Source organism: Protopterus annectens, chromosome 11.part0 (genome assembly GCF_019279795.1).
Source record: "Protopterus annectens isolate FY-2018-M chromosome 11.part0, PAN1.0, whole genome shotgun sequence".
Taxonomy (NCBI): Eukaryota; Metazoa; Chordata; order Ceratodontiformes; family Protopteridae; genus Protopterus; species Protopterus annectens.
Genome location: NC_056745.1, coordinates 430,326,409 through 430,343,968, shown reverse-complemented (window position 1 = coordinate 430,343,968; position 17,560 = coordinate 430,326,409). Strand labels below are relative to the sequence as shown.

At 36.4% G+C, this 17,560-nt stretch overlaps 1 protein-coding gene across 4 annotated transcripts in view; it reads left to right on the top strand.

The window, feature by feature from the left end:
• LOC122815438 overlaps positions 1-17,560 on the top strand; it is a 243,515-nt gene that overhangs the window by 106,090 nt on the left and 119,865 nt on the right. For all 4 annotated transcript variants that reach the window (XM_044087929.1, XM_044087928.1, XM_044087926.1 and 1 more), the window contains one exon: positions 12,932-13,288. In XM_044087929.1, the coding sequence (XP_043943864.1) occupies positions 12,932-13,288 (357 nt within the window). The remainder of the gene's footprint in view (positions 1-12,931; positions 13,289-17,560) is intronic.

Genomic DNA, 17,560 nt, shown 5'->3' with positions numbered 1-17,560 from the left:
TTGTGGTTGTTCAGCCTTTGGCAAGCCTTTTTCAGAAACTTTAACCACATCTAGCTTATCTAATAAGGGAAAGGTAATAGAATGGGACGAGGTCAAGAATTTATTTGGACTGCATGTTAGAGACTGCCTTTTCTATCAAGGATTGATATCAGAGTATAGGCAAAGAGAAAGAAATAGGGGGTTCCTAAATGAAAGACCAGCACTGGTAGAGTTTTTAATACAATCTAGAACAGAAGCTGCCATTAAAAAAGGAATAATTAGTAAGGCATATAAAATATTGTATGATACTTATAAGAATCAATCAGAGGAGCTTAGAAAGGATTGGGAAGAGAGATTGGATAAGCAATTCACAAAGAGACAATGGGGGGACATATTTATATCTCCCAAATATGCAACAAAGTCTAGAAGATTTAGGATCTTTGCCTGGAAGTGTTTACATAGGTATTGCTATACCCCAGGTAGACTCCAAAGAAAATTTCCTCAGGTGGATAGCAAATGTTGGAGGTGTGACGGGCAAAAAGAGGTAGCTGGGAACATATTTTTTGGGAATGTGGTAGGCTGGCAGACATTACGGATTCTTTGCAGACCACTCTGTTGGAGATGGTGGGCTAGTGGATTGAACTGACTGGGGAGATGATTTTTGTTGTTATACTACAGACTCGGAATTGCCTAGACATAGTAAAGCCTTGCTGAGTCTAATTATGGTGGCTGTCAAAAAGCAATTACTGAAAAATAGAAATCAAAGTGTAGACCAACTTTATTAGAAGTAGTGAATATAGTAACAGAGATAAAACAACTGGAATTGAGATCTTTAGAAAAGGGAAGGAGCAAACCACATAGGAAAAATAGGAATTGTGGGAACAATATATGCAGAGCAGGAAGGAGCTTTAAGAGGCAGGCTTTAAATAAGCCATATTATGCTTAACTGACAATGACTGGATGGTTTATAAGTGATATATGTTTGCAACTACAGTTATTTCAATGGTGTCTGTGATGTAAACTGCACACTGGTATCATTTTGTACGTTTTTCATTTATATAAATGTAAGATTGCCTTTGTCATATGTGAAAATCTAATAAAGATGCTTGGAAAATAAAAACATATTGAGCACACCTAGTGTCAAAGAAGCTGTGGTTTTATGTCCATCTTCGCTCACGTTTTGCCTTTTTATGGCAACTGACCATCTGCTGCCTGGTAATCTCCCTAATTTGAGGGTTTTCCTGTCCTCTGTGGACCCCCAAGATCATGGGCTACTAGGCCGATGGAATAATTGGTAGGATGAAAATTGACAGTGGGAATTACAGAGTGGGAAGTGGAAGTGAGTAGTGCAGTCTGCAGCTTAATATATGCTGTTCACAGACAGGAGATATTTTCAAAGTGTATCCACATTGAATGCAGGAATGATGTGCATGCAAGTTGGATGAGTGAACAATACTGTCTTTGTAATGACGCAACCTCTGCAGGTCTTCCAGTCTGTTTTTTATTGCCAGCTCTACCATTGGTCCCAGTTTCCATCAGGGTATGATGTCTGGTGTGCCCAACATGCTCCCATACCTGGTTTCCACCAGAGAGAGAGAGAGAGAGAGAGAGAGAGAGAGAAGTGGGCAACTGTAAACCTTGTCACCCTTCTTCCAACTTTTTGTCATTTCCTCCAGTGACCTGGGTTGCTAGTCAAACCCAACCATTATGGTCATAGTCTGGCTTTATTCCTCTATACCTTGCTGCCAAATACCGTCCACAAGTTCAGCAGCTTCCCCCTTAGTATTTTTCATATTAAGCTGATAATGATGGATTTCCATATTTTTGGTATATTTTACTGCCAGCAAACTTTGAAAACAACTTAATGAGATATGGCCCAACTTAACTTATAATAAGGTTCTTAGGATTTCTAGGTGTTGTTCACTTTTCCCTTCAATCCCCAGAAAAATGTACTTTCTCAGTAATAACCAGTTTTCCAAGTGTACTGATTCCTTATGGTCTCAAGCAGCCAGAGCCTTTCTTGAAGCTACCTCATGTAGTCAAGATAAGATATGACAGCCATGACTTATACAGTTCTGTCTTTGTGACCTTATCCAATGATTTTTTTAGAAGAATTTCACAACATTCCTGTACCTGTAGCCGAGATTCGAGGGTACTATCTCACAGTTCTCTTGAAGTAACCACATTCTCTCCTTTATCACCTCAATCTTTCCATATCGAGAAAGTTTACTGCATTTTCCTACTGGTGGATATAATTTAGGGGGCACTGTCAATTATCTCTTTACCTGATGAGCTAAATTTCTAGCCTCTAGTGAAAATGTACGTTTCAATAGTGATACCTTTATGGTGCTCCCACAGGTCTTTCTCCACTTTTCGCTACATGTTCTCATGCACATTCATAGTTCATTGTGTTCAAAGTCATTGCCCATTAAAACGTTTGCAGGGACATAATCAGATACTGCTGTCTACTTATTTCTTTACCACCTTCTCACTCAAGGAAGTCTTCAGCCGATGATACTTGTACCACCCAGTTCCTAAGAATAACTGACTTTCTCATTAAGTAATGCTCATAGTTGCTGAGAATTTTACAATTAAATATAGAATGCAATATCCCATTTTAAAATATTTTCTCCCTCTCTCTCTCACCCAGGTTAGGATATAGCCATTTATGAGTATCCTCCACCTGTATCCAACCTGTAACTATAGCATTGCTATATTTATTACCATCCCTGATAGGTACTGTCTTAACCATTATGGACATCAACAATCTCCTCCTATACTTTAGGTGTCTGGAGCTTCCCGGACCCTCACTGATAACTCTGATAACTGAGTGGCACAAAATGATTCCTTTTACATAGATTTGCTCTAACAGTCACAAATCATTCAGCACCAAACACCATGGCTGTGTAAATACAGGAATGATAATGACATCAGAATACAACCGATGCATGCCAGATGGACAGTTTTTCTCAGAAATGCTATTTCATTATAAGGAAACTGTACTGATAAAAAGCACAGAATAGATCAAGTGTTATGAGGGAAAAGCTCCCACATCTCTTAAAAGCTAGTAATACAACTCTGCCATTGCCCCATTGAAAGAAATATGTCTTATGAGATATGGAACCTGAAAGTTCCTCTTTGATTTGGATAACTGTTGCTTTCATCAGTATTTGACTTTTATGTGTAGCTGTGTCTGCTTTGGCAGAAGTGATTCTGAACAACTTCCCTACATCTTGACTACCACTAGTATAATTTCATTCTGTTGGCCCTAATATTAGAGCTATTAAAAATGGGTGCAAAATCTGCTTTCTCAGAATTTGATCAAAAATTTGTTTTACTACTTTTCTGTTCACCCCTTCCACCTGTATAAGTGGGTTTATGCAACAATCAGCATACGTCACCTTTCTTTCGCAGAATTCTAAACTTAGTTCTAAAAGCTTTAAGGTGTGTCATGAAATGTGTTTTGTGGTTTTCCTACATTTATAACACGTACTGTCTGGATTATTCATTTTGCTACCAGTACGTAAAGCACTGCAAATGAGTGAGGGATTGTACAGGCCAGCCCTCTAGTGTTTGTTATTTTTTTTGCATACTACACTATAATTCAAATGCCTTTGGGAAATTATCAAACTCTGCAGTCTCAACATCTGTAGGGAACAATTTACTGCTGAGCTAATTAGCAGCACAAGCTCCGTATTCAGTGTCATTACTCATGTGATTTTGGTGCAAGCCGAATAATTCCTTCTCATGTTTCTGTTCTCGCTCATGTCTTACTCTTTATTGCCTTTACCGGCTGCACTTTGTATTGCAATGCATGTTCACGATTACACTCCTCAGTGTCTCATTTCCTCTCCCTTCTTCTCACTGTTGTAATATCCATATAAGTTCATAGGTAATAAATAAAGTTATGTACTTCATGAAGCCATTGATTATATCAGCCCTACATCTGTACTTCCACACAGAGTACATTATTAAGTGACTTGCTCAGAGCTGCATAGTAAGCAATAAAAGGCTGAAGGAATCAATCTCTGGACTACAAGAAACAACTAATTAGCCTTAATTTTCTGTGCTATTGCCAGACCAGACCTCTTAACCATCTCTATTTTGGAGGAACTTTCCTGTTGTTAGGCCAGATTTACCACTGTACAGGATGTCCCTATTTTTGGAGGTTTGTCCCTATTTTCAGGCTTCAATTACTACTTCACAGAATTTTCTGAATTCCTCTCATCACATGTGATTTTTAAAGCTGTCTAGTACACAAAGCCAGACTACATGACCAACATGGCAACAAAAATTTAAATAAAAGAGTACAGACATCTTACATCTGCCCTTTTCTGAATCAAAAATAAATGACCTTGTATGGTGGGATTTTGTGATACAGTTCATTAAAGTCTATAGATTTTACAGTATCTCTTTAATATTTATTTTTGTCACTCCCTGTTTTTTTTTAATATCTGGTTCTTAATAGTATCCCACATTCCTACTGGAAGTGGGAAGTTTTATGTGCTATTTGATATTCAAATTTATGCTAATTAGATGTGTGGATTTTTAACTGGATATACCTACTTTTCAAGGGCCTTTGTTCATATTTTCAATGTCTTCTGGCTGAGAGGTATGTGCCAGACACATACATCGCAGTGCTTTCTAAAGCTTACTTTTTAACACAAGCTGCAATCTCACATCATCTTATGTTTCCTTATGCTTTAGTTCAGATCTATTGCCATTGCAAGGCTATGGTCAGAGTCGAACAACAGTATGCTAGACCCCACCAGGGCTGCCAAGATCTCTTCTTTGATCCTTCCAGTAAATAAAAAATATCTCACACTGATGTCCCTTTGACAACTGTGTCATGGACAGTTTTCAAGTCGCTGAAGCTGATACTAGTCAGGAATTTGCTTTTTCAATAAAAAAGCAATAATATCAGTAGCAGAAATATCTTGACTGTTTATTTCTTTACTCAGAAGTTGCACACTACTGTTTATAGAAAGCCTTAATGACTAGGTTGGCCTACTTTACCATTCCTGTCTTTTGACAATACAGAAAACAGTTGTTGCTAAAGTAAGTCTTGGACAACACTGCTAAATACTCCAATGTTACTAATGCCAAAATATAAACAACTTTACTGTTTAATACCCTAAACATTCCATAGTGGAGGCCCATTGGATATTTGCAAATAATCCCTTAAAGACGTATCAGTGTTTCAGGTATTTGGCTTCTGACTTTTTACTTTCACCGTTTTTAAGTCTCTACTTACTCATTCAGCCTAGTAAATCTAAACCTCACTAGCTGTGGGCATGCCATGTTTTGCCCTTTTTCTAAGGTTCTCAGGACACCCTAAGTGGATTGTTTGGCCGTACTTTAGAAACATAGAACTTAAAAGCTAGCCTGATGTCCATAACATTAGGGTGACTACTAAATATTTCAAATATCATTATGTTCTTAATGAGCCACTTGAATATATCTCATGGGCCTCAACTACAGGAGGTTTAAGGAATGCTAAGACATTATACAGTGAAGTCTTTCTTGTAGTTTTCACTAAGTGGTTTGTCTGTGTGGCCTTTTCACCCATTGGTTTGGATTTGACTCTAAAATATGTCACAAACTGTGGTTCCACCTGCAGCCCTGCAGATGTCACCACAAACGAACAAGAATGAGTAACTGCTCAACATCAGCATATGTTTTATATACAAATAAACACAACACAGCAAAAATAATGAGTTGTTTACTTGTGTAGGGTTCTTGGTTCCAAGGTAACAGGTCACCACTCTTTATTACTTGGTGCCAAGCATACCTCTCAGCTGTACAGATTTTCGCAGAATGTCCAGATTTCTGCCTCATATTTTTGGTCTGTTCTTCATAAAAATTGTATTTTTGACAAATCACTGGGATGATTTAAGGATTAAAGTCAATAAATAATGACACTCATTTGAGTATCAGACTTTGTATCCTTCAGAAAATGTATGGTAACACAAATTGTGTTATTCTAGCAACTTTCTAAGTTTATAAGATCAATATTTAAAATGTGTCCCTCTTTTTGGGACTTTGTCTCCCCATTGTGTCAGGATTTGTCCAGATTTCTTGCAGAAAGAGGTTGAAAGGTATACAAAGCACTCATGCAGGAATATCTCTGCAACTTTGATTTCTGCATGTACTTTTTCAAGGAGGTGTGATGTGTCTGGTTCGTCACATCAGTGACTGGTTCTTAAAAAATTGTGTTCGGTATTTAGGTGCTCAGTAACAAAAACATTTATCAAATGATGTTTTATTTCTCTCACCAACAGTAGTAGTACATAAGCCTGTTTTCATAAATGTTAATAGAGGGCCTATTAAATAATGTCATTAGCATACTAAATGTATGTCACCATACCGTTATTTACTGACATTTTGTTAACCAAAACATTCAAGTAACTAGAGCCACACATTTCAAAAAATTAGGAATTAAGTTTCTGCAATTGCAGAATTGCCAAGATAAGGTACAGCTAGCATCTATGGCAAATATAGGTATCTGATTTAAAACAGGAAAACACAACTGACCTAATTGTGTTTCTCAGCAGTCAGTTCAATGTTCAATAGATAACAGATGATACAGTACTTATTGTATAGGTCCCATTTGTTTTTCAGATGGCAATAGCAATTCTGCCCCATTCAGGAAAAACTAAGATGACTAAAAGACTTTGCTTCTAATGCCCTTCCACAGATTAACTTTACTATCTGTTATTTTGAAACTTTACTCTGAAAACAAAATACCAGCTTGAGGACAACTGCTGCACATGCAACATTCTATGTTTTTCCTTTTTTTTAATCACCCTTACTGAGTGTTTCAGAAACAGAAAAGAAAATTCTTGTGCAATCAGTTTTTAGTTAATCACCAAAGAAACATGTTGAAGAGAACTGGGTTCTATCTTGCAAAACACTCATAAAATGATGTGTAGTAAAATAACCATTTTAACAAATAAAACAATATTATACAATAGACTTAAAATGATCCAGTCATTAATGAAATCTAGGTAATAGTTTTTCAGAGAATATTATTGCTGGAACAGTTCATACAATTAATAAAAAATGCAGTAATAGAAAAGCAACAGTCATTAAAAATGACAACTCAACTCAAAACAGTGTGCAATATGCAATACAGAAAAAAATAGTCTAAAAATATTTAAAGTGATCTGCATATTTGAGCTTTTTTGACATAAGAACATATATTATATTTGAAATGGCAAATTGCTTAAAAATATGTTCCAGGCCATATTTCATGACTTGAACAAGATAGCACATGCCACATTGCCTGTAATTCTAATCCATTATATACCTGTAGCAGTAAAAGAGGTATGCATGTTGTTCAAGTCTAGCAAGAAAAAAATCAGGATGATCTGAGGAGGACAAAGGACTGTTTACAGCCCAGGATGTCACCTCAAAAAACTGGTTCTGTACTGATATTATAAGGCCACAGTATATCAAATATTCAGTGTTTAAAGCCTTACATTTGCAGCACATGTTGGATCACTCATCTATCTTGCTTTTAGCATTGTCGGTAACCTTTGACATTTGTGTAAGGAGATTATAGTGAAAAAAGGCTGTCACTAATGCATAAGTTACCGAAATAAGACCTGAAATAAGATCTGTGCCATGAACCCCAGGCATCCTGGTCCATCTATCATACAACAAACTATCTTATTGAATTTGGTGATATTGCTAACCTATCAGAGTTTCTTTAGCTTAATACATTTAAATAAACCTTATTACCTTCTATATTCCTTGATAAAAAATCATTGAAATTATTCACTACTAATTTATCAGTGACTCAATAAAGAATGATGTAATATCATTTATAGAGTAATTTAAATCTGACTGATAATCCTTGTGTATTTTAAATTGAAAACAAATGTTATGCCCTCCCATCATCATGGTGTAAAAAGCATGTCCAGATAACATTGAATAATGTTTGTGATTCATTAACTTTCACTTAGCTCTATAAATCTTCTCTGCTGATTCCTTACAACATTACCATCTTTGAATGAAATTCCATTCCAAACAGATGAATCAGTAGCATAGTCTAAATAAATTCCATTTAATCTTCTGTAAGTTATTTATTCTCATAGCCTAGCACAACGCCCCACATGATGGTCAATGGAAGGAGCATTCTCAAATAAATGCACAATATTAGAACACCATTCCATTCCATTCCAGCACTCACTAATTTACATGTTAGAATAGCCATGCCAGCTAGCCAGTAGAATTTCAGTAATTATTTCACATTAATAAGTGAGTCACTCCATCAAGTGTTCCAACAAGAAACAAAAAAGAAATACTTCCTCTTAAAATATGCACATATTTTTTTTTCTCCAAAAATGTTTTTTTTTTTAATAAGAACGATAACAACAGTAACATATTTACAATCACAACTAAAAAAAAGTATATACAGAGTCCATAACAAAGTTAAACATTTGTATACGTTCAGGAAATCAATTGAAATTTTTGCAATAATAAGTGTAATGTTTCCCAAGTAATTAATTTGTGTGTTAAGTTTTTTGTCTGTTTTGAGCTTTATGTTAGAGAGTTCTATTTCACACAGTGCTTTGGCTAAATAAATAAATGCATTTTTAAAAGAGAGAGAAGACATGGTTTTCCAATTTTTTATTACAACTTTCCTTGCAACTGCAAGGATTGACTATTGTATATGTACTTGAGTTTTGGGTATAACCTCCGGTACTGGTACATTAAATAGGATGAGAGAATCGGAAATAATATAATTATCATTCCATAAGGCATGGTTATGGACATATTCTTACAACCTTCAGAATACTATGTTTATAGACTATGATGCAGTCAAATCACCACGCCATCCCTTTCAGTCATATTATTAAACAATCAAAGCAAAAAGAGACAAGCTTGAAAAACTATCTAGTGTAACCCAAACCCTTAGGCCTGTCTCCTGCAATAAACAAGCTAACACAACATGATTCAGTCAGCCATCTGAATTAGTATACATTTTTATTCACTGTGGTACCACAAATCCCCCCAGCCTTAGACACGCAAAATGAACCAGAGGAAGTGAGCAATACAATAAAGATGTTAATACAACCATGCAGTTAATTAGATGTAAACACAAAACATATAAATTAAACAAAAAATAAAATATAACTAGCTAATCCCTTCTGAAAAGATTACATCACCAAGTTATGCACAATGTCTATAAACAATTAGTCGAATATATTAATACAAATCCTGTGAAAAATTGTGATTGTGCACACACACAGATCAGTATGCAAAAGTCACCAATGAAACGGATAGCTTCATCTGTGTAATGATTATAATAATAGAATATTATGTTCCTATAATAAAACCAGGAAGCTTAACCACACAATTAAATGCATTTAACCATAAAAAAATATAACCAGGGACCCTGATTTCCATTTTTCTCGGAAAAATACTGTCAAATCCCAAATTTTGCCCTGGTCGATGATCCTCAATGCCTGGCAGTAAATGGGCCCATGGACCATTATGAAGGCTTGATGGTTGGCAGACTGAGTGAGAGAAAGATAACTTACCCACCTACAAAGAACATAAATACCAATATAAACCCTAAAGATAAATAAATGTTTGTTAACTGGGATAAACCATTGAGTCATATGGACTATTTATCAATGTTTTCTTTTCAGCTTCTTCTGGCTTGGGCAGGGACAATTTCATGTGGTTGACTGTACTGTCAATTCTCTTTTTTAATTATCACCTCTTTTTTCATCTCTCCCAAAGATGAAAACCAATAGCAAGGTAATTATGCTGCATTATTTCATTCAAATTCAACTCATTTAACTAAATTCATCTGTATAAAATGCACCTGTTAACATGGATACTATTGGAGCAACTGCAAAAGATGATCATTCTTTCAAAGCACTGCAAGATCTTCTTGTACCTGCACCATTCTACTGTGTATTATGAAATTTATCTTTCTGCATCTGTGCCATTCTACTGTGTGTTACAAAATTTATCTTCCTGCATTTGTGCCAATCTGTGTGTTACACAATTTATCTTCCTGCATTTGTGCCATTCTACTGTATGTTAAAAAATTTATCTTTCTGCACCTGTGCCATTCCACTGTGCATTATGAAATGTATCTTTCTGCATCTGCACCATTCTACTGTGTCTTACAAAAGTTATTTTTCTGCATCTTCTGCATCTGTGTCATTCTACTGTGTGTTACAGCATTTATTTTCCTGCATCTGTGCTATTCTACTGTGTGTTACAAAATGTATCTTTCTGCATCTGCGTCATTCTACTGTGTGTTACGAAATTTAATTTTCTGCACCTGTGCCATTCTACTGTGCATTATGAGATGTATTTTACTGCATCTGTGCCATTCTACTGTGTGTTACAAAATGTATCTTCCTACATCTGTGCCATTCTACTGTGTGTTATTAAATGTTTCTTGATGCATCTGTGCCATTCTATTGTGTGTTACAAAATATATCTTTCTGCATCTGTGTCATTCTACTGCGTGTTACGAAATTTATCTTCTTGCATCTGTGCCATTCTACTGTGTGCTGCAAAATTTATCTTTCTGCGTCTTTGTCATTCTACTGTGTGTTATGAAATTTATCTTCTTGTATCTGCTCCATTTTACTGTGTGCTACAAACTAGCTCTGAACATTGAAAACAGAGAGGAAGATTATTTGCAAAACACATACAGGTTTTGATATATCTATATCTATATATATATATATATATATATATATATATATGGATCTACTTCAGAATGTCGACAGTCAGGAATGCCGACTTTCATATGACTGACACCATATGATCGACAGTCCGGAATCCCGACATCCTGAAATAGAACCACCACCCACCTGGAAACACAGTAAAACACCCCCCATACCCCCTGCTACTTAATTATTCTCACTCTGAGATCACACTATAGTGCAGGAAAGGGGAATCTCCCAGTCCTGCACTGTAGCGGGATCTCCGCTATCAGTTGTTGGCCTTTCAAACGTTTGAACATATGGTGTCGACCATGTAAGTTTCGAACATTTGAAAGTTCAAACAACTGAAGGGGACCCATATATATATATATATATATATATATATATATATATATATATATATATATATCTGTATGGTTCCCTTCCTCCTAGGTATTTCTTCTTCCCAAAAACTAATTATGCACATATAAGGAAGAAAAAACACACAGTGAAGCTATTGTTTCATAACAAAAACATTTTGTTTTAAATGATATTGCATGTAACTAAAAACTGATACCCAAGATTAATATTCTGAAATAATGTATATTTGTAACAGTGGACCAAGGAGGAGGAGAAGAGCATCATAACACAGAATTCCGGTCTGTGAAGACTCATAAGGTCCAGTTCTATACAAGGCTGAAATAAACAATGAGCTATGTGTATATTATGGAGAAAACTTGGTGCAGCTAAATAGGAACCACCTAAGTTACAATAGTGTGATAGTGAGAAATGGGAGCCAAGAGGTGAACATTCAGTAGGGGGATTGAAACCTAGAGTAGCAACAAGCAGAACCAATGCCAGTAAGAAGAGGTGAGGCCAGTAACGGTGGTATCTGGTGATTAGCAAGATGGTAAAGGTATATCTAGAGGGATAATAACAATAATAGTAAGAAGAAGAAGATAAATAGCTGTAGATACAGCTGGAGAGCAGTTCAGAGTTAGCGAGGACTGAAGGAATGAGAAACAAAGAGGAAAAGTGTCTTGGGTGAGAAGATCCTTTACAATAATCAGGCCATGCTGTAAAGCCCTGTAGATCAGAAGTGATGAATGCATGGTGTTGAAGAAAATAAAATAACTCAGCAAAGGACACATGGGGAGGTTAAGAGAGAAGCTAATGTTCAAAGCCCCCAAATCAGAATTTGGTTTTGAAGTAGGGATGCAGCACACAGCTGTGTGAGGATGAGGGGAGAGAAGGCGCAAATAAAATGAATGTAGCTATTACCAAAATGGCTAAAGTGTTTGTTAACAGTATTTGGCCTAATGAGTACTATGAAAGGGATGGTTCTGTATGCGATGTTGTGTATTGAAAGCGATCTGGGTCTGGTTTGGGTTTGATACACAGTGTTGTCTTTCCTATAGGCTCTCTGTTCTAAATGGTGGAGGCAAATCTGCACGTTTGCAAAAATGGAAGTGCATATGCTTATAAAGATGAAATTATTTTGTAGTTACAGTAGTAATGTATATGTGGTGTATGTGTCTTTATGTACACATTATGTTGTCTTATTTCTGAAACAATGATATGAGTTACTTAAAACTAAAGAGCAGAAGTACAGAATTATAATAAACAAAATGAAAACAATTGTAAATGTTAAAGAAAAAATAGTGGATGTGCTGATATTTACTAGGAAACCCTGACAGCCTGACATTATAATGAGAAGAATTCACACCACTGGAAAGCCATTGCCATATATGGATGATATTTTTTGCCAGAATATACAATATACTTTATGAATGTTAAATGACTAAATGATAATGATTTTTTTAATAAAAATATCAAACTTCCAAGAAATCCGTGGGCATTTCTTTAATCGTATAAATATACCAACAACTGGCAGAATATGAGGACTATAAATTATATGCAAACTGAACATAGAAATGAAATTTATATTAAAATATCTATTACAGTTGTTAACTTTTGTAGTGCTGTAACTTTCAGCTGACATAATCTCCAATGAATTGTGAGATAGTTATACAAATGGCAGCTTGGCTAGAGAGCAGATCTCCTTTAATGAAGTGTACTATAGGAAATGTAATAAAAAAGCAACATATTTGCACACAAAGTAAAAATACTTGAATTTTAGATGTGTACATGTGACAGTGGCCGACTTCCTTTATGTTTTGCATCATACTATCTCACTATCTTTGAATGCAATTATGTTATCAGATTATCTGTGCTTACTGCTAATGTTTTGTTTCGTTTTCTCAATATTTTAGCATTATCTGTCATAGTGCCTCATCCATTTATCCGTATCCAGCTTGGAGATACTGCAATCATAGGTTGTGTATTCAACAAGAGAAAATGGACTGATTCAGACCAACTCCGAATAGTTTGGTACTTCTACCAAGGAGATGTAAAAAAGCTGGTCCACAGATACACGTTTGGTGAAGATCGAGTTGAGGCACAGCATCCAAGCTTCCAAGGCAGGGCGCACTTATTCAAAAAAGACATTGAAAATGGCAATGCTTCACTCCATCTCTCTAGTGTAAAATTATCTGATGCTGGACGATACCAGTGTCTGGTTGCATACAATGGAAGCGTTTCTCACGATGACTGCAACATAGACATTTATGGTAAGCAGTACTTAATGTGATATATACACGTACATTTTCCCGTTCCACCTTCTGCTTCTTTGTCAAAGAAGGGCATGTAAAACTATGCCAGTGAGGTGTGTACAAACAGTAACACTCTAAATGCTGCCACCTGCTGAATAAATGTGTGAATAGACAGTGTGTTTCAGTCCACTGATGAAAGTTATCAAATGTCATTGGAAAAAAAAAAAAAATATATATATATATATATATATATATATATATATATATATATGTAGATAGATACTTATATATATTTTATAAGATTAAAATTATTTATCATGTCAGCTTTTTGTGAGAAGTGTAAATACAGCCAATGCCACAGACTGGTCAAAGTTGTTTATAAAAATTAGAGCCCAATCACAGAGTTGTAAAAGTTGCTTATCCTGTAAAGTTGTACAAGTTGAACTTAGTATAACAGTAGATGTTCAAATAATCACTGTTGCATTAGCCTTAGTTATTTGGGTTATATCCTGCCAAGGATATAATGGCTGACCAGCTTCCAAAGCTTCAGGGCACCTTCCACACACCCAGACTGTCAAGCAGTTCGACCTGAGCTGACTAAAAGACAAGTTTGGATATGAAGCCCTTCAGAGCTTTCCTGCCAGCAGAGAGAGGAAGGATGAGCTCTGAAAGGACAATGATAGGAACAACAAAAAACTAAATGTCTACATCCTGGCATAATAAATACACCAAAAATGAGGGGGGGGTGGATGGAGGCAGCAGCTATTGCAGCAATGATCTTTCAAACATATACTACTATGATAAGTTCTGTGTACACAACTGTACTATGTTCTTCATATTCACTGCTGCAATAGCCTTAGCAATTTGGGTAGATTCCCATAGTTAAATATATTTGGGAGGTGAAAAGAAAAGGGTCCAGGAACCCCTGGAGAATTATCCCAGCAAAGCTTGATCTGAATGTAGCAAAGGAATCAAACGTATAGTGCTTTGAGGACCATCTAGCAGCTTTTAGAATACTTCTAGAATCCAACCCTTTCCAAAAAGCCATAGATGAAACCAAGGCCCTGATGGAGTGAGCAATGACCCAGTCTGTAATAGATTTGTTATGTTCAATATGACAAAGGTTAATAGCATTAGACAACCATTTGGAAACAGTCTGTTTTTACACATAATCCTTCTTCTTACCTTCACAAGAAATGAACAACTGATCAAAAGATATGAAAGATTTAGTTCTGTCAAGATAGCACTTGCATTGTCCATGGACATCCAAGATATCCTTATCCCTTCATTTTTAGGTTTAGTAAATAAAATAGGGAGATGGACAGTTTGGCTAAAGTAAACTCAGGTACCACTTTAGGCATAAAAGTTTAGTTCTCAAGTAAACCCTGTCCCTGTGGAAAATGAGATAGGGTTGACTCACCATAAGAGCTTGCAATTCAGATTCCCTTCTTGCAGAGGTCAGAGCAATCAGTAAAATTGTTTTCTATATTAAGGACTTCAAGTCAGGCAGATTAACTGGTTCACATGGAGCTTCTCTAACACAACGTTAAGATCCCAAGGAGGGACTAGTGGTTTTCTAGGAGGCCTCCTATGTTAAACCCAATTCAATAACATTTTGATATGAGAAAAGAGGGGTATCCGTGGGCAGACATGCTGAAATGGCCAATTAATGAAACTTGATAAAGGAATAAGGAAGGCCATAGGATAGTAACTCATGCAAATATTGTAAAACCAGAAACTAACTAACCCTGAATGGGTACTGGTAATGTTGTTTACACCTAATAGAAAACCTTTTCCATTTGCTAATATGTTAATATATGGCTTTCTAGTAGCAGGCTTTATTGTCTCCATTAGTACCTGCTGCATGTCCTTAGAAAACAGATGCCTAAAAGGAATTACGTTCCTATTATCCAGGCAGTTAACTGAATATGATTGATGTCAGGTTGTGCCAAACACCCCTGCTCTTATGTAAGTCAATCTAGTCTGTGTGGAAGCTTGTGGTAACTGCCCCTGGTCATTTCCAAAAGAAGGGAGAACCATGGTTGCCTGAGCTAGAAGGAAGTCACCACTATGATCTTCAAGGATTCTTTTTGAATCTTCAGAAATTCCCTGGATAATTAGTGAAAAGGATGGAATGGCATTCAGGAACATTTCTGTCCAAAGAAAAGAAAAGGCATCTGTAGCCTTCTTGTATGGAGTCCTAGAACAGGAATTTTAAGAGGTCTACTAAAGGAATCCACAGGTGCATTAGATCTTGGAATATTCCCTTTTCTAATTTCGTTTTGTGAGTGTTTACCCTGGTCCTGTTCAACTTGTCTGCTGCACAGTTCTGTTCTGACAGAACGTAAGATGGCTCTAGAGTGAGAGTGTGCTATAAAGTTGTATCTCAAGCTAACATGTCGAGTCCACAAAAGGGGGTAAGACCTGGTTTCCCTTGCTTGTTAATTTACCACATGACTGTGGTATTGTCTGTAACCACTTGAAGAGGTCCATGGAACAAAAGATGATTCAGAAAGTTGAGTGTCTTGATCAGGGCAAACATCTTCTTGATATTTATGCTATTTATGTGCTTGCATCTGTTCTTGGTGTCCCACACCCCCTGCACTTTTATTCCTCCAGAAACTGCTCTCCAAGCAAAGTCCAAAGCATCTGTGGTGACTAACTGTTTTGTAGCAGAGAGACAGAAGAGGAGACTTGGGTATAAGGATATCTGTTGTCTCCAATAAAATATTTCTCTTCTGACAAAGCCCAGCACTGGGATATGAAAACATAAAGAATGTTGATGCTGGAACAAAAGAAATTTCAGATATCACTGTATCCTTCTCATGTGGAGTCTTACCAGGGATATCATGAGAATCATAGAAGCCATGAGACCCAAAATCCTGAGTATTCCCTCACAGTGACAGAAGTCTAAGTAAAAAACCTTGGAAATTGACGTAGCTAAAGATCTATGCTTTTTCCTGTGGAAGAAAAGCTCTTTGAACTGAGGTATCTAGTTGACTTCCCAAGTACACAATCTTGTGTGAGGGAGTCAAGAAAGACTTTTGAATGTTCTCTTGGAATCCCAGTTTGTGCAAGAGATCTTCCACTCAAGTGAGAGATTCCTGACACCTCGAAAAAGACTCTGCAAAGATAAGCAAGTCATTTAAATATGAACAAATGTGGATACCTTGTAGCCTGCAATAAGCTATAAACAGAGCTTGACACTTTGTGAACACTGTTAGTGGAGTTGATAGTCCAAAGGGTGAAATAAAGAACTGATAATGTGATCCAGACACACAAAACCTTAAGAAATGTCTGAAGTCTTGAGAAATAGGTGTATGATGATAAGCATCTTTTAAGTCTAGTGTTACCAGGAAACTTGAAAGAGGAAGAAGAGGCAACAGGCTGTGAAATACCAACATTTTGAATCTGGGCATAATCACAAACAGGTTTAGAAAAGGAAGATCCAGAACTGGTCTCCAATCATGTTCTTTCTTTGGCACTGGGAACATCCTTGAATAAAACCTTTTTCTCCACCTGGGAGGGAGGAACTAATTCTAGCACTGTTTGGGCCAACATGTGATGAAGAACAGGAGGAAACAAAATAGTCTGATCTACAGGATGAAGAATGACCCCCTACAAAGGAGGAATTTCCTCCCACTGCCATCTATAACCTTGATGAATGATTTTCAGAACCTGTTATATATCTGTTGCCAAAGAGAACAATGGAGATTCAGACTTTCTGGAAGAGAAAAAGGGCCAGGGTTGGAGGGGACATTTCTGGACTCTCCTTGATTTTGGGAGGTTTGAGATTTCTTTTTGTCAGCCCTTGACATTTTTCTAAAATGTCTGTTTACTTGAATTCTTTTCAGACTGTTTATTCTATTTTTTTTTTTTTTTTGTTTTTTTGCCAAAACTGGATGAAGGGAAAGACAATCCCTTGGATAATTAGGAAAAGGAGGGCTGGCAAATAGAAATTCCTTGGATCATCTTGACCCTTTTGTCACACTTTTTGATCACCTCTGCAGCAGAGGGGCCAAACACTAAATGTCTATCCAAGGGAGAATTTGAAAAGCAGACTTCTCTTCACAAGAAGAAACTGTAGGTAAAATATTCCTCATTGTTTCGCAATTTGCTAAAACAAACTTTAACATATGAATCTGACAGTTCAAAATACTGAAAATCAAAGTTGCAGAATACTCTGTTTTTTTCCCCATGCAAATCAATAATGTTCCCATCCTTATTATAAAGAGTAGGACTGGGATTTACTATGTGCCAAGAAGTAGTGGAGTGAAATAAGGCTAGAGC